At 43.2% G+C, this 23210-nt stretch overlaps 1 protein-coding gene across 1 annotated transcript in view; it reads right to left on the bottom strand.

Annotated features, from left to right (window-relative positions):
* Window positions 1-21077, bottom strand: part of MPV17L2 (MPV17 mitochondrial inner membrane protein like 2) — a 205347-nt gene extending 184270 nt beyond the window's left edge. Inside the window, exon 1 of the mRNA XM_044090761.1 lies at window positions 20506-21077. Coding sequence (XP_043946696.1) covers window positions 20506-20692 — 187 coding nt within the window. The 5' untranslated portion in view covers window positions 20693-21077. The remainder of the gene's footprint in view (window positions 1-20505) is intronic.
* Window positions 21078-23210: the final 2133 nt, after the last annotated feature.

Below are 23210 nucleotides of genomic sequence, written 5' to 3'. Positions count from 1 at the left end.
GGAAGTGCCAAGAGGTCAGTCATACCGCACAACTTAGGAAGACAGAGAGAAAACAGTCGAAAGCTTTACATCAATTCCCTGATAGCACAGTGTACTGTGATGTTAGCTATCATTTTTTTTCACACACAGCAGGGGTTTGAATCCTGGGAGTGCTACTAAGTTGTATGCATATTCATACCCCACAACTGCACAGATTTTGTTACAATGTTCAGACAGAAAGCTGTATGCATAATTACACCCAACAACTGTACAGAATCTGCTAGAATGTTCAAATTTTAAGTTGTATGCATATTCATATCCCACAACTGTTCCAATCTGTCCAGCATGTCCAGATAAATGGCCCATGTCACCAGCTTGGTACCCTGTTCCCCTGAAAATTCAGTGTGATGATCCAAGAAATGTAGACAGCTGTCAATGACATAACTGATGGTCAAACGTGTACATAGTCAGAGAACGTATATGAAAACAAACCTGTCATTCTAGCACCTCACCCAAAGTATATGACAGCAATTCTCAACATATGTTGCATTAACACCTACAGCCTGTCACGCCTGTATGTAAAACACAGGTCATGTATATAACAATCTAAAAACATACCAGTGTACAATATAAGGCCATTGTGTAGTGTAATAATACATGTAAGGGAAAGATCACTGCAGTGACTAAGAATGTTGTGAAAACAAGGATATATTAGTTGTTAATTGAACTCTCTCTCTCTCACCCCTATCATATGTGCATAATAATCCAATGACACTCCTCAACTGGTATGTGTACACTCCAGACTTTTGTTGGGACATATGTCCTAATGGTTTATAAATATTCACATTTGTTTCTATGCATATGCCATGTTAAAATACACCCAAATTGGTGGCCTGTTGTCATCAATGAAACCTGCATGCTCCTGTAATTGCCACTGATGCTGCATGTGTTCTGCTTGCTCTGCAACTGTGTTAAATCTGGTGTTTTGAGTTAATGGGAATACCTATACATGCTGTTATAACTAATCCTGAACGCTGTTGTCTGTTACTAACCCATATCTGTCATAAACCTGCGACAACACAGCTCGTATGGGAAGTCCGGACCCACCTGTCCCACCTCAGCTGGCCAAGGCACCTGGCTCGAGCACATCACAGGGAGAAGACCTGAAAAAATTATCAGTTTAAAGTGTTTAATTGGAACCAAGATGCAATAGGTTGACAGTTTCAGGAGGTGGTATAAAAGGTAATCAAGGGAGTACACACTGTATTGTCTGATAAAGTCTTTTGGACAAAAATGTATGTTCATTGAAAAAGTTAATAAACCAGCTTCCCTTGAGCTTTATGGTGGTATCGTTCGTTTTTATACAGCTTGTTCTCTGAATTGGTGTTAAACTGTGTTTTTTTTTTTTACATACATATACACACAAAAGGTATCAGTAGCCATACATATGTAGAAGTAGTGTGGAAGTACTGGGTGCAAAGTATATCCCTTAGCCACAAGCCCTTTAACTGCCACCTGTGAAATGTGTAGTGTGGCAACCATTCCCACAAATGAAAATACCGACATTAAACATACACCCACCCACAATTCAAAGGACATGACACGACTCACAGGTATGCATACACAGATAACCTTTATTTGTGTACTATACAATAATGTATGCCAGTGCTTACACCACATAGGAAATGAAATATGTAAACATTGATGAATGCAAGGCCCACACAAAACAGTAGATGCAAGCAATGTGTACATATACCATACTATGCTGTCCAGGCCAAGGCCTTCAATTAGTACAACAGTAGAAATAGGATTTGCCTTCAAGATACATAATCAACAATTATAGATGTAGTTCAGCAGCCTCCAATTACACCTATAGTCAAGCCCTAGGGGAAAAAGTAGCATTTGTGTTAATGTCACAGTATCTTGCACATAACGCTGCTTAACCTAACATCTCACTATCACACTGAATGACCCTCGTCTTAACAGTTATATCCCTGAAAAGGTGTCATAGTCTAGGTTAATGGCATTAAACCGCCCCATAAAAGGCTGTACAAGGGCAAGGAACACTGTGTACCACACACTTACCTCTGGAATGTACAAGGGCACATATGTGTTCTCCAGCTTTTGCCCCCATATATATGGATTTGGCCCAACAGTTGGTGTGGGAGTCCATGACATGACTGGGATGATAGCAGTAATGCTAGCGGTAAATAATGATAGGCCATTACCTAGCAATCCCTTTCCGTATCACAGCAAGACAAAGACTGGCATATATGTGGAGGACAGAGGCAGGAACATAGGGCCGTATTTGCATTATTGCTGTTACACACTCTGGAAATTGCTGGTGTTACAGGATTCGTTGCAGCATACCCTTATGCAGGAATATGACATTGGAATACAAATGGATGTAGCCATGTACTGATAGCACTCAACAGACAGAATGTCACAGATATATCTGGGACAATACCTGTGTGGTGCACAGACAAAACCTAACAGCCAATCCCCCTGGTATCATATGGATAGGCCCACAGTTGAGAGCTATGCAGTAAGACAGCATTCCATGAAAAAGTACCATGTACACGAAACCCTGTAAGAACAGCAAGATACAATGCACACAACGACACTACTCCCACTGTCGGTAGGTCTGGAACCTTACCCAAATGTGAATTTGACCTGTGTCTGCAGGTACGGCTGTAAGAGGTATTGCTACCTGTTGTCTGTAACACTGATGTCCACACACAGGAAGGATGTCATCCATACTGGAAAGGTGGAGGGACAACACCCAGAGAAGTCAGCAATTTAAAGTACAGGGTTGCCATGACAGTGGTTATCTGAAGTACTACAGGCTGCATGCAATTAGCAACTGATGGACAGTGACTGGTGCAGAGGCCACCACCTGATCATGTGCAATACCAACAAAAGCATGCTGCAATCTATTCAAACCAGTTCAATCACTCTACTGGAGAGACAGAGAGAGAGAAAAAAAACTTTAATAAAAGTCACAAAGCTCAGGGTTGTGTTACAATGGAAAAAAACATAACAGGTATGTGAAACAGATATGCATTTACTTGCATGTAGTATATGGCATAGAATAATAGGATGTATAATGTGAAAGGATGTATATGTGCCATCAATACTTGTTCCTGTAATGATGTTCTGCTCAACAACTGCACTGGACAATATAGTGTACCTGTCAACTGTGCAGATCAGCAGTGAATGGCAAAGATATGACCCATGATATCTGTGTTCTGTAAATTACTGTGGCCAATGGCTGGTGGGGGTATTAATACTGCCATGAGACACACATGGGTGTGAGACCACACCACCTGCAGGATAGTCATGTTAAAGTGTAGCATAGCATGCCCAACTGTCATAGCAGTATAATATGCTTATCTAAAGTCTGTCACCATATATAACCCCCTAATGTTAGTCTGTGTTCACATGTGAAACCTGTGTTGCAGCAATGCAGAACAGTTCAGCTGTGAAGCAAAGAGAGTTACAAGAGTGTGGACCAGATGTTCGTATGCACCCCACATACAGATACATATATGTGTGATACATATTCACAGCTGTGTATGTCTACAGAACCTCGGACAGTTATACATATATATATATAGGTATATAAACAACACACAATGATATCTACACATATATGCACATAGGTATACATACAGATATATATATATATATATATATATATATATATATATATATATATATGTGTGTGTGTGTGTGTGTGTGTGTATGTCTACATATATAAATATGTATGTCAATACATGTCCCCTGCCATGACGTATGAAAGAACACCACACATCAATACACAACATACCTACACACCAGTACATGTCTGCAAAATGGAGTGTGGTGTGTAACCCATGTTGGGAACACACTGCAATTGTTTGAGAAGGTAGGATATATGTTGGTGAAGTGTATCAGGCACATATTGGTATGTAGGTCTGGTTGGGTGACAAACAAGACAGCATACAGGGCTGGTATATGACATGTGGTGGTTAAACACTGTGGATGGGTAGTTACACTTGGAATGTGGAGGCCACTGAGCCCCCATACGGGAACAAAGGGAATATGGTACCCACCCATGGACAGTCATGACAGCATCTACATAGTAATAAAGGTGCCTGGGCTGTGGGCTGAGCAAGAGGAACATGCATGTTGAACCTTGCGTATGTGTTCTGCATGCCTCCAGGTGATGTAGCACGTACCCCATGTCTCTGTGAAGCTCCCTATGCACAAGACCCTGGACCTAACTGGGTGACAGACATATGTCTGTGTGTGCTCCATGGGGGGGGGGGACACCATCCCCTGAGGTGGTTCCACATGAAGGTAGTGTCGGAACAGTAGATAATGAGGTTCCATGGTGGGTTACGGATGTGATGTGGACTGGTAACATGTGCACATTAGGTGGGAGTGGTTTTCCTGCTGGCAAATAACCGCTACACATACTGGTTTGTAACTGTCATGGAACATATGTGGATTGTAGTAGTCCACACAATCCCAGAACATATCCAACAGCATGTATAGATATCCCCAATAAACACAGAATGGCAGATGTGTAGCAATCACACAGCAGGCATACCACATGCATATATGGAAACATAGTGGCAGTGACAATGGCAAGCAGGTGAAATACTGTAACAGCCCAGCAAACTCTAGTGTCCCTACAGGGAGCATGTCTATAAACATGTAGGAGAAAGTGTTGTACAATACAATATATGACTCAATGGTACATATACCGGAGACATACCACTTGCGTTATGTGAACATTAAGTTGGAGCAGATATGGTGACGGGAGACTGATATGTGTATTGTATTATGGTAAACGTGCCATATGAGTTGCTCAGACATATTTCCATCATTATGTCTTTCAGGAAGTATGCAGCGCCCGAGGAATCCCGCCTACAGTGCCGCTGAGGATGATATAATACTCACCAGCATAATTCAGAACTACCAGCTGCTGTTCTCACGGACAAGCCAGGACCAGCATGAGTGAACAGCCATGTGGAACGATGTGGTCCGCAGAGTGAATGAGGTGGGGATGCACAGCCACATGTATGAGCAGGTCCGCCATCATTGTAGTGACCTGTCGTGCGGGGTGACCACCTTGCAAAAGGGGGGCCATAACATTCATCCCCCCCTCAGCAGCATGGAGGAGCTGCTCATGAGCCTGGTAGCACCTGCCCGCCCACAAGAGCTACAGACCTATACAGACATGGAGGTGGCTGCTACACACACACCAGACATGGAGCATGCAGGTAAGGTTCCACGGCATATCAGTAGATTACTGTTGTGTATGCATCTGTATGGGTAGATCATGCATATGTGAGATGTGGAGTCTGTTGCTGTGTAGTACTGATAAGCAGTAATGCATAATCTGTAGTACTGTGGACTTCAGCTGTTGTTTTACTGTAATATTGCAGCCACCCTGTAACAATGCCACAGCTGTGGCCACTGACATCAACTCTATCTCATCTCAATGTAGGTACCTCTGGGATACCAGCAAAGCAGCGGCCGGATGCCAGTGAGTATGGTTTAAGGTTATGCTTGGAAATTCACTGTGCATGTCATAGCTAAGGTGTAGGCCATGTACACATCTAACACACCTACCCATAATGCATGCTGTACATGTTCAATGACAGAGCACACACCTCACTAATGGGATTACCAGCCTCAAACACATGCAATACACAGACCATCTCAGACAACTGTGGCTACACTACAGTGCGCATTGCCCAGGCACAGCTGACATCTGCCTAACATACACAGCTATGTCATACACAGAGCAGTTGAACATGCTACACAAAGACATCCCACTCCCTCTGCAAACACACGCTACAGGTTCCTAAACCTCATCAACACATTGCACAGAACATACTGGAGGGATAGGGCCCTGTCCTGGGGAATTCCCACACAAGGACTACCCATTCATGTCAGGCAATGCTACTCATTGGCCCTCTTTACAAAATCACTTGACAACTGGATGGGAAATGGGGAATTCACCCTAGGTAGTAGTACGACTGTGTCACAGCCACATCTATAGCAATCATAGGCATGTTCCAGGCTGTCATGGAGGCACAGGCAAAAATGGAACGGTACACCAGGCAGGGTCCAAAAGCACAGAGGGCTCATCACACCTCTGTAACCAACAGCATCAGTGACCTAGCAGGTGCCATCCATAATTACACAGAGGTCATGGATAGACGGTGGATCTCATCCACAATGTCATGTCCATGTGTCAGGACAGGACGGGACCGCTGCGACGGCCACGTGGACGTATGCCAGCAACACCAGCAGCTGGAGGTCGCTGTGGACGTCCCACCAGTCACAGTCACTCCCCTAGTGGCAGTACCAGCCCCTGCACAGTGGGGGGTGCTGTCCACAGACCATCATAGCAGACCACGTGCACATGGCCCTGGCCAATCCCAGGAGGGACTTGGATCCAGTGGACGTCTGTCAACCTCGGGGGACAGTACTCCATCTGGTTTTGTACCTGATACTGCCTGTAGCACCCCTGCCAGACACAGGTCCCATGTCTATGGCCGGAGATGGTGTACTGCAAACCCTGCCAGGTACAGTCTGCAGCTGTCTCACAAATCCCTGTATAGGGCAGCAACATGGTGGAACTGTGTGCATGCAGACACACACACACACACAAACAAAAGACCTAGGGCAACCACATACCTGCAAGCACATCACCATTGGCCCAAAACAGTACTCCGCCTCCTCATGCACACACACACACACACACACACACACACACACACGTTGTCAATTGTATGGCTCAGCCTAGGCCTCTGGCAAACCAACAACACACCCTGTGCATATGAATATACCTGTGCCACTCCCTGACATCCAGAACATCGATGCAGGGAGAGGCTAACATGGTGCTGATGCATAGGGTGACTGTACAACAGTGTAGCAATGGAATGCTGTGTAGGATGTTGTCAGCAGTAAAGTGAAATGCTAATATCTTGGAAGGTGTAGCTGTGCAGCCATGATGCATCATAGCTGTAATTAACAATGTTGTATTGTTGTCACCATTATCTATTCTGATTGTGTTGTGTTTGTCCATGTGCCACACGGCTGATGGGTGTAGTGGTGTCAGCAGGCCTTCTACAGTGGAAACCAGTAAGTGTAGTTGGTGGTACACATGACATGGTTGGGTACAACACACAGAGCCTTTGGTTTGGATGCAGTACAGGTACAAGACAGTACACATGGAGGTATGTCCCTGTGCAGGTAACACATCTGTTGCACATGTAATCCCACCAAGACAGGATAGGCACAACCACATATTGCTATATATGCAGTCTGCAATGTGGATGACATTGAACATGCTAACAGCAGGGTCTATGTCCCTTTCCCCACTCTACTGCAATCCTCACCTCAGTAACATGTGTGTGCCAATGCCGGTGGCATAGCCCTACCCTTAGGAGGGTGTGAGGCACTCAACTACTGTGAATGGTGTAAACAACAACTAACAACCTGATTACATACACTGTACAGTATTACAGACAGCTATGTGGGGGGGATAGATGCAACAGTAACTGCAATAATGGTGGATGTGTCCACAACAGCCACATCCAGTGAGTTATAGCAACCCCAGTACTGCTGCACACCTCTACAGTGTGGAGGAGGGCATTAACACATCTATGACCTGTAAAGGACTGTATGTCCATGGGATGGCACCTGTGGAATGTTGGCAATTGCCAAGCAGCCCTGGTGGAAACATATTCTGTGAACTGAGGAAGATCCCTTAACAACTACACACATTCCTACATGTGAGATGGTATACAAAAGCCTGCTATGATCTACATAGGCATTGTGCACCTCCTAACCCTCATCTACACCTATCATGATTGGGTCAAGGAGGTATACCAGGTTCAGGTTGTATTCTCTGCCTTTGACAAGTCCAACATTGGCGGGGTCCCGTATGTTAAGATTACCAGTGATATTGGCCATGGGTTCATTGTTATGTTCCATGTCCCTGCAGGCCAGGGTCAACAGGCTACTGGGAGGTAGTTCCCAGCTGACATGGTGGATTTGTGGTTGTCCTTGCCAACATTGGTGAATCCATTGTCAGGTGTAGGCCTATTGGATCGTATGAGGGATCCCAGCTACTTACTGCACCTGCCCAGGGGGTTTCCCCAAGCATGACACTTCACTTGACTGTACTGCATGACATGTTAGTACTGCCAGCCTGACACCCCACAGGTGGGATGGAGTACGGTTAACATGTACTGCCCTTGTAGTGTAGGGTTCTGGTTATGGGATCTGCTAAGGTTGGTAGTGTATTGCAGGCCAGACGTGTTTGGCTGTGGGTGGGGGATACCTATCCGTGTCAGATGTATGTTATTTGGGTCTCTCAAACCCATCAATGGTGCATGTGGACATATATGTTCTGGTTACGTTCCCAGTTTCATCTACAGATGTATGTCCATATATACCTACATGTTTACCTTAGAAAGGGAGACAACCACTTCTTCGAACGGCCCTTTTTGCAAACCGAAAGGACCAATCCGTCATTTCCAATTGCACCACAGTTCAACACAACAAATATAAAGGCAGCTTCGCTGACTCTCGAACTGCAAGTTGGAATACATATCGTTATGTAGGGGGGGCATGCCCCCCTGCACCCCCCCAACCCCCCTACTGTGATATACTGAGTTCGCACTACAGTGGGGATAGGCAAATATTCCCCATCCCCACTATACTGCCATCCGCACCCAAATTGCCAAATCTGCAATGAGTGCATGCATAGTAAGTTTCGCTCATTGCACATTCGATGCATTTATTGCAAGACTGTGCAATGTTGAGAACATACTTTCGGCCTTCCAGCTTTCGGAGACATAAATTTCTCCCATATATATATGCTTACATATATGCATTTTTAGTGCTGTATATATGTGGACATATGGATGTATACATATATATCTATAGATGTATGCATATATATGTATATATATATATATATATATATATATATATATATATATATATATGTGTGTGTATATATTTCTATAGCTATATCTACATATATAGATATGTTATATCCATTTAAAGATGAATATATATATATATATATATATATATATATATATATATATATATATATATATATATATATATACATACATACATACACACACACACACACACACACACACACACACACACACACACACACACACAAATACATCTACATGGCGGAATACATTCCCTGTAGTGTTACATACCTGGGCTGGATGATATGTATATGAAAACATCATGATTATGCATATCTGTCATGGCTTAGTGGTAAATCACTTTGTGTATAGTGTGCAGGGTCCTGGTTTCGAGCCTTGCAGGAGTTGTTTATTTTGTTGCTGGGCAGAACTCAGCCCGCTGGATACAGAGTGATTAAGGCACTTTAAAGCAGTTGTAAGTGGGTCTGCATGATGGTGAGCACTGCCAACCTCTGGTTATGTTTTCATACACTCAGCTTCTAAGTTTCTTAACCTGTGCAGGCAGTGCCTAGCTCTGAGCAAACCTGCTTACAACTGCTTTAAAGTGCCTTAATCACTCTGAGTGCAGCAGAGATATTGGCCACTATATGTGGGACTTCGGACACACCCTGTACAGTCCAGAGGTATACACATAATCCCTTAGTGCACAACATGTGTACCAGGCCTGACAATATGGATGTAGACAGCCATGTAGATGGGTATAACACATAACGACTGGTATACATTTGGCACCATAGGTGTTGGATTCACACACTCCTGTCTGGGCCTGACACATAATGACTGCTGGTACAGGGATGCCATGGACACATACTACCCACTAGATATTGACATACATCTGTACAGCATCCCACTGCTCTGTCTGACATACATGACTTTTAAGGGAGGCCCGGCAGCAGTACATCTAGCAAGTATCTGCACATGACATCCCACTGGTTAAGTACACTAAGCTGCTAGGCATGTAACAATGCAATGTGCAGGGTACAGGCAGACTGGCTCAACACTGGCCTACATCTCGTATGGGGGGAATGCACATGTACAGCAAGCTCAACAGCCATGTCACAGCACAGGGTAAGATACACCTGTGTGACAGTGCATAACCACAACCAATGTGAACACAGCCACATATGGTAAGCTAGTATAATATTACAGTATATGGACTATCTGTTCTACAACATCCTCATATGTGCCACTCACAGAATGACCCTACACACACTGAGCTGCTACACAGTTTGGTCTAATGGCTGTCTGTGGTATGGGACATGTGTGTATGGCCCTACAAACATGTACAACAAAATGGTACCATACAGTGGAGCAGCATGTAACATCTGCTAGAAGGGGAACTAGAACAATATCTACCACAGTCTGTACACAGGCTAAAGTACATATTAACAATACACACACTGCTGACATCCCCCATCATTAAACAGACCTCAGTACTGTACAAACATCCACAGAATGTCCAGCTTACGTCATGAAATATAACCCCTACTGTACAAGACGTGTAGCAATATGATATATCACTGGCTTGTTATCAGATATGATGACACTATTTATGGTGTACAGCACATATGCACCACTTCATGTGCGCCATATGTACAAAAGTTGACAGAGGTGTGACAGCACATACAAAGGGCTAGTATGGACATGTTGCTGTGATAACCTCATATATTTTCCATTGTAATGGAGTTTGTTGCAATATATGTCCTATGAGGGATATGAAGTCAGTAACTGTCACTGCCTTCACCATCTACAGACTGCAATCCTCACACTACCTTCTGCATTCCACAGATAGATGCACTGTGGCTAACATATGAAACCAAATGCACAACACTGGCCAGTCTGCAGATGACCCTGCAGATGGGGTTCCTCATATACATGGAACTGACATGGCAGGTATTGCGACATGTATGACAGGCATATCCAGACAAACACTGTTAAACCAACATTACTCCAAATGCAGTATAGCAGCACTTACAGTCTGTAGTCAGGTCAGGCACATCCCCCTCCTGTTTTCTGCCCTCTTTCCACAGTGTATGTTGTTAGAGGAAAATCCCCAATCCATCTGAGATGCTATTTGCCAAACACCAGATCTAGCTCCTGCTCACAGTGACTGAAAAGCGCCACCACCACCATGATGTTCCTAGGTATTAGAATGTGTTTCCATGCAATTAGCTATGGGAATGGTACCATAGCTGTTCCACATGCAATCAGCTAGGAGAGGGCTGCAATTCATGCAGAGGCCATCAGCTGATCATGATCATCACTTACAATATACATGCTGCTGTCTAAGCAAGGCAGGTGTGGGTCTCCACATCCACCAGAGGGGAGTGGGGGAGGAAGACAGAGGCAAAAACATGTCAGGGAGGGGTGGGTGAGAAGCATGTTTGTGCCATACATCTACCAGCACAGGGTCTCAAACCCCCGACAATTATGTAGTGCTATCATAGCTCAATGCAGTTACTGGATGCACCACATGGGTTACCTGATGTGGAGCACTCAGGAAATATATGTGATGGTGAGTGACATCTGCAACAGGGATACGGTAGATACACGGTAGGTGACATACACGTGCATGTCTGCATGAACAGGTGACAGCATCAACACAGGCACACTCACACAGGGATGCACACACACTGACACACTTGGCAAGACCAGGAGTGTAATTTATCACTAGTGGGATTGCCACAATGCATCAATGTGCAGGTACCACATGGGTCATACGGAGGTCATATGGGCAAAGAGTATGGAGGAGGTATCAGAGATCAGACAGCATGCTTCAGTATGCCCTGGGGGGTTGTAGTGTGTGTGGATGTGGACATACGCACCATACAACACACACACAAACACACAGGGTGCCAGTTCTGACATGCATGGGTGTGTGGTGGTCAACTGTGCCAGCAGGCTGTACAAGGGTAGGCAATGGATATACCTTGGCATCAGGCCATATGACAATGGTCTGCATTGTGGCTCAGGCCTGTAGTTTCTGCATTTGCCCACACACATGGGTATTGCATCCCCCATCCAGTCACCTGGGTGACTATTGTGTGTGGCCAATGCTGTACATCACATGTCATGTATGTGTTCCTCAGTCCATGACATGGATGGTGTCTTGTATGTGCAAACCTCCCACATGCATGTACAGTGACATGTGGAACTGTACCTGGGGTGTCTGGCCCTTGTTGTGAACATCAGATAGACCAGTCTTGCCCGCCTGTGTCAGTAACTGGCAATGGGCAGGTTTACCCTGCACCTACATTGATAGCATGCTAACAGCATTCCCTGATGTCAGTGTCATCTGTCCATACAGGGCATGATGCCAAGCATGGTATGTCCGTTGAGCGTCACATGTGAAGGCACCACAGGTGATGCAGGTGTCCATTGGGGAACATGGTGGAGGTGCACTGTCTGCATGTACGTGCATATTGGACTGATGGGTAGGGTGACATGCCCTCTGTAGCCCACTGCTATCACTGCATAGTTACCATCAGTGGCCAATATGCAGTGTACTACCCACATATTGGCAGTTGCCTAGGCATGTGTGTTGTGTATGACACATGGGTTGAGTATGTGCTCTGGGTAATAGTGGGGATGCTAACTGTGATTGGCTGGCCTTGATGTCACATGTATGGGTATGACTTTGCACCCCAGCCTCTCAGCTAATTTACATCTGTTATCCCTGTATGGTTGACGTTGTGATATATAGTAGGGCCACCATAAAAGAAATAAGCAAAACCCCCCTCCACATTGCCCACAGGTGTCACACACTCACACCCACCTCTACACAGGATACGAGTTACAAACACACACACACCTGTCATGTCTGGGAGTAGAACCCCTACCTAACTAGTTTATTACACTACAGCACTACGCAGTTATAGTACGCACCACGGACATTACTGGAGTACTTCTTCCCCAAAGGTGTATTTCACACTGAATGACATCAGCAGGATTACCAAAGTAGGGCATTTCAACTGTACTGCTAATGACTAGCCTAAAATGCATTGCTCCCTACACTGACTGACAATGAGGCACACACAAAACATCCACAACTGACATGTGTGGGTATAGAACCCCTGACCAAGGCCTATATCACACTACAGCATGGAGCAGTTATAGGTCGCACCACAGGGATTACTAAAGAACCTCCTCCCCAAAGTTGTATTTCACAATGAATGACATCAACAGAATTGTCAAAGTAGGGCATTTGAAATGTACAGCGAGTGAGTAGCCTATAATGCAATGCTCCATACACAGACATTGAAACACACAAAACATCCAGAACTGCCATGGGTGGAGATGGAACCCTTCCACTGTTCTAAAATCAGACTACAGTGGTATCCAGTTACAGGACGTGCTACAGAGATTACTGGGCTAGGACTTTCCCAGAAGTGTATTTCTAAGTGAGTGACATCAGCAGCCTTGCCAAAGTTGAGTAAATGAATTCTAAGGAGTGTGAGTAACCTAAAAAGCATTGTTCACTACTCAGTCAGAGACAGAGACACAAAGCCCCACAGATTCACGCACACACACACACACACACACACACACACACACACACACACACACACACACCAGGTCTGGGGTTAGAACACTTACCTAACTACTTTATCACACTACAGCAGTACGCAGTTATAGGTCGCGCTACGGAGATTACTGGGCTATGACTTTCCCAGAGAAGTATTTCTAGGTGAGTGACATCAGGGTCTTTTGTGTGTGCATTTCTGATGGGTGTCATCAGCCATGGCTCCAGTGAGTATCCAGCATCCCCCACTAGGTAACCATGTGGGATGTCCCCACTGGCAAATGTCTGGTACAGCTGTGTCAGATGCCAGATGTGGGAATCATGGTAGCTTCCAGGGCAGCCAGCACACACATTCATTATTATGTCATAGGCATCGCACACGACCTGGCAGTTGATTGAGGGGAAGCCCTTGCGGTTGATGTAGACCCTACCCCGCTCACCAGGTGGTGCTTTAATGCGTATGTGCGTGCAGTCTACTGCACCCACTACCTCAGGGTATTCTACTATTTGGTGGAAGAGACGCATATTGCTGGTCAACGCCTCATGGGTGATGGGGAAATATACGTGCTCACAAACATGTGCTGACATGGCATCCAGGAACTGGTGGAGTACCCTCGATGCTGATGCCTGTGAAATACCCATCATATCCTCAGTTGGCCTTTGGGAGGTACCTGTAGCTAGTATTCTTAGGCCTACACATACCTTAGTATCCACTGGGATAGGTTCCCATCTGTTAGTTCTGTGTGTGAGGCGTGGCCGGCACAGCTCAGCAATTTGCTGTAGGAGGTCCCTGTCAACCCTATAGCGCTCCACTATCTCCAGCTCGTGTAGCCCTTGGTAGGTTACCCTGGGTCTGTACACTCTTCTCTGTCTCCTCACTGTGGGTTGCTCAGCAGCATTCACATCATCACCACCCTCAGCCTCTTGCACATGCTGTTTATGATAGCAAAAGCAGCCCCTAACATTTTTTCTCTTGCTTTCGTTTTGTAAAATTTCTCCATCTGTATACACCGGTGGTGCAGAGATTTTGGGAAAAACAAAGGGGAAAAGGTGTTTGCATATTTTAAAGTGGTGTGCTGGGCTGGGCTCGTCTGCTGCCTGTGTAATTGGCTGTTTCTGATACATTTCACCTGTCAGCTAAGTTAGTTCTCCTTGATTACCTTCCTACTGCTGTTTTCCCCTCCCATTGCCTCCCTGTTTAAACCTGTGTGCTCGCTGCGTAGAGTATTCAAATGTGCACAGAGCTGATATTTCCTGGTTTAACTTCCTTTTTCTTCCTGTAAAACCTGGTGCGTGGCGCGCACATCCTCTTACACTTTGTAAAGAGTGATAGGCAGGTTTAGACACACCCTGTGCTAAGCTAGGTGCAATCACGAGCCACAGGGCTCCAATCCACTTACAGTATGCCTAACACCCCCCCATGATGTCACCTATATCCTAGTCTTACACGCATCTATTTATAGTTTTACACTCTTGGGACCTGCCTTACACCCTGGGGATATCTGGGATTCACTATCCTTCCCCTCATTTGCATAGGACTGCCAGTTAATGCATAGTTACATGTCTCACTCTGAGCCTCCCCCCCCTTAGCAACCACTACTCTCTGGCCAGGTTGTCTTCGGCCTGCCACTGATTTGCATGGCAGAATACTGATTTTAGTTAGAATGCTCATTTTAAGTTTATTTTCTTATTTTCCCCCGATACTGTTTACGCGCCGCTGCCCTATGCTTAAACAGCCGAGTTTGGCGAAAAAAAAATTAAGTTGATTTTTTTAATTTTTTTATACAGTTTGCAATGCCAATGGTCTTATACTTGGCCACTGGCATGCTTCCTCAATGATATGCAGCCTTTATTTGGAGCTGGCATAGCTCCGTTTTGGAATTTGCAGAAATGTACTTGGTTACTAACAGAGTACCAAACAGGTTGACACAGGGTGGTGCAACGGGCTAGGACTAAGAGAAAAATCCCATGCCACCAATGAAGGCTGCCAAACAATGTCCTTTTTTAGACAATCTTCACCCTAGTGATGGAGGAATGAATGGGATGACTGGTCAAGAGGGTGGGGGGGGGGGGGCTGCTGATTGGCAGGCAGCTGGAATAAACTGGAAAAAATGTTAACTGTTAAAACATACCGTGTATGTAGACAATTATTTCCCCTGGCTTCCAATGAAAACAGGCCTGAACCCATTTTGAGGAACCTGGTCACCAAAACATGTGAAACTATACAGACAACTTGCATCATAATTTAATAAGAAAACTTTATTAAACAGCAAAATAATATTCTAACAGTTTTCTTCTCCAATTAATTTCTGCCCACATACATCAAAACTAGGTAAAAGCAAAAAAATAACAGTTTACTTTTATGAGCATTCAACAATGCATTCTGTTCTATAGCCACTCACAAATCTATATTAATACTAAATAATCTAAAGAAAAATAACTTTCCTATATTATAAGAGTTAGGATCAAAAAGTATCAAAATAGTCACTGCTGAAGTGACACCCCGACCCTATGTGCAAAAATGGGAAAAGAGGTTTGAGGATGGATGGATGAATCAAAAAGTAAGAAAATTTGTCGAGGTGGGAGCATTCAGATATTATACCTTGACTTTGGCCCGTTAATTGGGAATATTCAAATTTATATCTCATAAATATATTTATCTATAATCCACCAGTATAGTCAGATAACGATATGGAGTCTCCATGTTGCCCAAAAATTTATACACATAAAAGTGAATATCTGCTCTACATCGCAATTTCAATGCCCCACATAACACAGTAAACTAAAATCTTCTTGATGTAAGAAAGAGAAGAGCAGAGGCAATGCAATTCCTTGATCCAGCCACATTTGCCAAGCATTGTAACTTACTGATTATTTCTGAACATACTATTTTTTTTATTATGCTTCTCTTTTGTTTTTCTCCTGGGGCTGGGCCTGGAACTGGTCATTTGTGACCAGTGCTGTAACCCTGTAAACAACCTAAAACATACATATTTTTAATGTGACTGATGTATTTTAAAGTAAGAACACTCCTTAAATTCAGACAAATGGATACTTCTTCCAATTTATCATCTCAGTTAATGTGGTTCTTAACAGCATATCATCCCCATAGCACAAATGCAGTTAAGACACCTCAGATATTAGTAAATGGCTTCAAGATCACACAATGAAAGACTATGACAAACTATAACAAACCATTATTATATTGCACTTAATATTTCTGCTGAAAACTAAAACAAAGTTTGCTATATGTTCCCAACTTTTCTAACTGGCCCGTCACCAGCTTAAAGCTGTCACTAAGCTGGAAAACCAACTGGCACTCTCAACCACTATGTGCAAACTTCTTTTCCTAACAAGTTTTCACCTACCCTCAACACATGCTAATACAAATGCCACAAGCAATATCAACCTGCAATGGGTGTATGTGTACATCTGTGTAAAAACAGTAAGAACCAGTGGGAAAAAATACATCATTTACAGATAGTGATGCATTTCCACATATCAGTTTGTCACCCTATCTTACCACAATCTTCTAGTTCCATAACAATAACAAATCAAGACACAAATTTCAGTTTCTACTCTAAGGAAATGTAACATACTGACTTGGTAAAATTCAGTTAGCCAAAAGCCAAATCTGCCAGCTTGTCTTTTGCAATAGTGCAGCTTGACAGTTTGATATTTACAGATAAGAATGTATAAATCCTGTGATGGGATGGCAACCATAAAAAAAATTGCCCGTTTTAAATATTCTGCTGTCAACCATGTGTTAACAGTAAATATTACTTATGGCATTGCTATCAATTAGGTAGAATCTATCAACAATGGAACTACCCTCAAAAGCATGGACTGTCAAGTAGTTTTAACAATGCTCACATTCAGGTGCGGAAAGCCTGCCCACTACTATACAACACCAAACACGCAAGACAATATGCAAGTTCTGATCCAGTACTGTAGAGCAATGCAAGTCCTGCCATTAGGATAAGACAGAAACTCAAGGCTGCAACAATCTGCTATCATTAAGGCAGGACAATGTGCAACTGCCTAATTACCTAAAGAAATTCATACTGGTCAACACTACAAGCCTCAAAAAAGAAACTGTCCTATAATGAAACCCTGCTGTCCTCGGGAAGTGTACCATTTGCATCACCACTGAAGAATAATTCCACTCCCAAAAACAATTAAAGGACTTCTACCTGTTCAGACCTTCTACTGAGTGCGCCTCTTTTACCGATGGAGGTGATTAAAAGTACACAAACGTCTCTGTAGCTATACCTGTGTAATGTGATAACTTTACCTCTTCCATACCTAAGCAAATTTCAGTAAGATCCACCATCACGTCCTAGCCAACTACAGAACAACCTAACAACCCATGAGACATATCTAAACAGCCTTTTGTCCTTCAACATTGAACCCGATACTGTTACTCTTGGCAATTTCAACTGTCCACTCAAACTAGGAGACCTTTACAACTGCTACTAATAAACTCTCACAATGTTTCATCAGTAGTAACTCTACAGACCAGATAGTGCAGTCCCCTACCAAAGGACCCAAATTTACTGGACCTGGTCAAACAAAGCACCATTATGTTCCAGACCCATAGTTAACCCCAGCTCTAGCTAGATATGAAAACTGTTCTGGTATTCAACATTAGAACTCAACCCCAAAACACTCAATAATCAGACTATTTTTAAGAACTTCTTTAAGGCAAATTTACTGCAACCTGAAGTCATTTAAGAGACCCTTCTCTCAAGGACCCAGTAGCCAATGTCACTGCATCTGCTGATAGAGGCATTGGAGATAAGAATAGGAACTATCAAAACAGCAGTCCTCATACGGCACAAATCCAGTGCAAAGTTTATAACCCTAGCAATATAACAAAGAAAAAATCCTCACCCTTAGAAACAACACTGAAAACCCAATGCTCCAAAACAAAATTTAAGAACTGAAGCAAAGAACTTAAGAACAAAATCAAATCTACTACAGCCAACTATGAAATGGCAATCAAGTATAGCCGCATATCCCTTTTAAACTATGTCAGGAATCTCAAGAACACAATACCCAGCTCTGCGCAGAACTCATACACAATAACAAAGTCCACTATGAAAAGGAGGATATAGTCAACATATTAACAGGTATGTTGACTATATCCTCCTGACCATAGTCAACATACCAGCAGGTAATTTTAGCTCAAATGTTTCCCCCACACAGTTTCCCTGTATTAGGTAGTAGGTCTGCAATCCCCCAAAGATGAACTCTGAACAAGTTCTAAAGACTCATATAAAAACAATACCTGTATAGGGCTAGACCACGTACTAGAGTGCTTCCTTATTAATATGAAGTAATGTCTTACTGCCCTGTTGCTAAATCTGTTTAACCACAGCCTCTCATGTGGTTTCATGTCAGCGGAGAAGAAAACAGCAGTGGTCATCCCCTCCAAAAGGATGGCCCTAAGACTGATTCTGCCAACTACACAGGGAAAAGCTTTACCAGCCTTATCTGTAAGAGAATGAAATGCATTATAGACTTCATTCATAATGACACTGGCAGATTACAACCTCTATATCAGAAAAGTAGATTCAGTTTGCTTAACTTAGCTGATTTCTTTGAAGAAGTCACAGAAAAATTAGATGAGGGAAAATCACAACATACTAGACCTGCCCAAAGTCATTGGTACAATTCTACATTCAGACATTATAGACAAAGCAATCAAAGTAAATGTAAACCCATAACGTAACCCACTGGATAGCTGAATGGCTTATGGACAGAACCCAACAAATTTGGATATGGATATGGGGTATCCGCTATTCTAAATAAACCATCAGCATTGAAGTCCCCCAGGGCTAAGTACTGGGGATGCCGTTACCTGACATTTACTTCGCTGCCATCAATGCAAATTTCAAAGGTCTCTGTCTGACCACATTTGCAGATAATTATAAATCTAGGCCATTCAATTCTCCAGAAGACTCACAGATCTTACAAGAGGTACAAATACAAAAAAGTGACATCAAACAAATAGTAGTGTATCATTTGGAAACCCAGAGTACATGTGACTACCACATAAATGACACATCCCTCAAAATCAACACAGTTATCAGGGTCACAAGCACTTTTGTAGACAATGAACTGCCCTTTGATCACCACACATTGTGGTTCAAAAAAAATTCAACCCATACCAGCTGTTTGTCAAAGGTATATGTTCTAGAACTAAAGACGATATTATCTTTCTGTATGCATCCTTTATTTTGCCCATATTAGAATTGAAGGCTACCTTCAGCATGCACCTCACCAAACACAGACCACTGTTTCCTCACCAAAAAAAACAAAGGCCTAAGATTCATGCCTTAATTATCTATCTTATCCTTCTTGTGCAGATTCCAACAGGATTACCTCTGCCTAGCTTACAAGGTTTCAAATGCACCTATCCTGTGTGACCTCCTACCTGCTCACAAAACTTGCATTATGATCACCCACAAAAAAGACGTGAACCTCCACTACAGCATAAACACAACCTGCTGGGGATGGGGGGAATAAACCAAAGAATTTCTCTCACAGACTCCCCCTTCACATTAACCAAAGTAGTTCGTAAACACAACTTTGACAAATGGATGGGAAAATATAAATACACCTATCGTGCTACACCACAATCCATTATCAATAAAGGTTCTGAGCTTTGCGTTGACTAGACTACACATGATACTTCTGAGCAGCTGCAATAACCTGTGAACCTACCTATGTCACACCTAGCATTTCCCTCTAGCAATGAGAATTCGTGCATATTCCGCTACATCTTGCTAAAAACTAGAAGTTATTTCACAAATCATACTATGAAGAGGAAAACCATAATAAATATGAACAGCTACATAGGACCCATCAACTTTCCCCCAAAGTTTCTTCAAGGACAGCATTCATTTCTTTCCAACAAATGAGTCTGATACTTAAAAAAAGAAAACGCTTGTTGTCACATTCGTACCCCCATCAACATACCTGTCCTTCTCCAGTCTCGATTTTGTTCAGGATGCTTCCTGATCTCGCGACTTTGCTGAAGTATGTCACCAGCAGATAGCAATGTCCCAGAAACAACAGTGTTTGTAAGGAGAAGTAACCGACCTCTAAATAAAGGTGCCGATAAAGTTGCCAAGCGAGTAAATAACTCTGTACCACGGAAAACCATTTCTCCTAAAAAGTCAAACACTTATACAGGGACAGTTACCAAAAAAGCAGGTTATGTGGGTAACTAAGATGATACGGATGTCAAGTATCTGTCAAAAGCAATCAAGAAAATTAATTTTATCAAAAGACTTAGGCGCCTCTGATTTTCCTCTTGTGCCTCATTGATAAATTGCAATAATACAAAAAGCGCGTGGTTAAGTTCACCAACTGATACTTCTCAAATCAAAATAAAACGTAGTGAGTGTTAAAACGTGGAAAATTAACAGTGTACACTGTAATGACAGCCAACACACATTGAGCCGGTTTTTTAAAGTCAAACTAAGAAAAAGTCCTCACTACTACCATTCCGGCTACTATAAAGACAGTACGTAGCCTATCCCCCAGGACGTGCGTGGGTCCGCAACCCAAAACTGCTAAATCTGCGCATGTACAGGATATGTAAGAACGCGCATCCATAGTTGTAACACTCTTCAAGATTTGTTGTTCTTACTGTAGGGTTGCCACCTTTTCAAATGTCCAAAGTGGGACATTTTTGGTACAAACGTCAGATTTTGCAGGCCGAAACATACCCACGGCCAGTACAAAGGACAGAACTTCATTTTTTTGCCTAAATAAAAGCTTATTCTTGTAGCATTTTAGTTGCTTATTCTATTTCTTATAACATTTAGGTGTTTCAGATACAGAATAACTAACTGTTTTATGCAACTATTACATAAAATATAGGAAATAATTTTGTCCTAAAATCTCAGGACATTTGCCATTTTTACTATTTTTTGCAGGACACAACTGCCCAAAGAACTGTCCCTCGCAAAGTGGGACAGGTGGTAACCCTATCTTAATTGACTGCCGAATACAGTTTCCTTGATTAGGTACTTGTGATCTGTGCGACAGTTTTCTATTTGTAATCCTTTCATAACACTAGTATTATGGCAAATAAAAAAATGAGAGGTTAAAAGTTGAAACAAGGAATCAGCAACGGGAGAAGTAGGTATGTTATGAAAACTGTGTACTGTATTTGACAAAAATAAATTTGAAAACTGAGGATATTAACTTGCCCCTAAAATAATTGCGTTTACATTTTTGTGGGCTATCCTGTCAAATAAAAGGACCGACAAAGCTAAGAAGAGAAGTCATTAAATTGTTATCTGGTGTTGCCAGTAAACAAGTAGGAGAGGAACCTAATGGAAAACAGTTTACCACAGGTTCCATGTGCCAAATTATTTGATCCAGAAAACCAAGATGTAATGTGATCCTATCTCGCCTACATTCTCTACAGATGGGTTCGGAGCCGACTCGGCACGCTATACAATAGCACGAAGTCTCTTATTGGCTGAGTTACCTCATATCCCAGGATGCACCACTACTGCTTCCCCAGATCTCGTTTGCCGCTTCTACAGCATAGACGTGGTCTTGGACTTGGCTGAGCTAAGTGCCTCTAGTGCTTAAATTTCTGTCAGAAATTTTGCTAAATTTACCCAAAAGCTGTTTTAACAGCTATTTATTGTTGTGTGACTGATTTTTCTTTAAAAGTTTGTGGTAAAAATTGTGTTTTGTCAACGGTAAAGGATCCCGTTTATGTTAGTGGGGCCTTTGCCTAGCCCTCGCGCTTTAGTTAGGGCTGTTTAACAGCTACTCATTGTGTGTTTTTAATTTTTACAACTTTGTGGTAAATTGTATTTTTTTCTTGGTGGCAAGTGTTCCCGTTTAACTTAGAGGGACCTTGCCTTAGTCTACGTGTATTTTCTTATAGTCAGTGTTGAAGTTCTCTCTCTTTAAAGTTCAGTGGAAGTAGATAGCCATGTCTAAAGAACATAGGCCATCAGGATTTAAAAAATGTTCAAAATGCTCTTACAAAATGTCCATTACGGACAACCATTTGTTATGTGTATACTGTTTGGGGCCGAAGCACCTACAGGAATCCTGTAGTGTTTGCCACGCTTTTTCCTCTCGCGTGCTCCAAGAGAGGAAAAATAAGTTGATTTTGAAAGGGCTTATTACCCCTTCCTTTGAGGAAGCCCTATCTTCTTCTTCTTCCCCGTCGAGGAAGAAAAAATCTTCGGCTCCGACCAGCCCTTCGGATCCGGCAGCAAAAAAGTCAAGGCAGGCTTCTCCGTCGGCTCCACGGACTTCGGAGCTGAGGGCGGAACGGTCTGCCTCGATGTCTCCAGCCTCGACTCCTCTGGCTTCGGAGCCGAGAGCTCGGGCATCGAGAGGCGAGTCATCTCCATCGGCTCCACTGCCTTCGGAGCCGATGAAGGTTGCCCGCTCAGACTCTTCCCCTTCGGTGCCGAAGTCCACATCGGCTCAGAGGGAAATTGCAGTAGTGGTGGAATCTCCCTCGGTGCCGATACTTCTCGAAGCCATTCGGAGCCGGTCCCCCAGTTTTTCGGAACCGGCGGAGAAGTCGACTCGGACCCGGTCGGTCTCTTCTCGGTCGTCGAGGATGTCCGATTCAGATGTAGACAGGGTGCTTCAAAGGCTTTTCCAGTCTCTGGTCTTTCAAAAGTTGGTCTCGGCTC

Source organism: Protopterus annectens, chromosome 13.part0 (genome assembly GCF_019279795.1).
Source record: "Protopterus annectens isolate FY-2018-M chromosome 13.part0, PAN1.0, whole genome shotgun sequence".
Lineage (NCBI taxonomy): Eukaryota > Metazoa > Chordata > Ceratodontiformes > Protopteridae > Protopterus > Protopterus annectens.
This window is presented reverse-complemented; position numbering and strand designations above follow the sequence as displayed.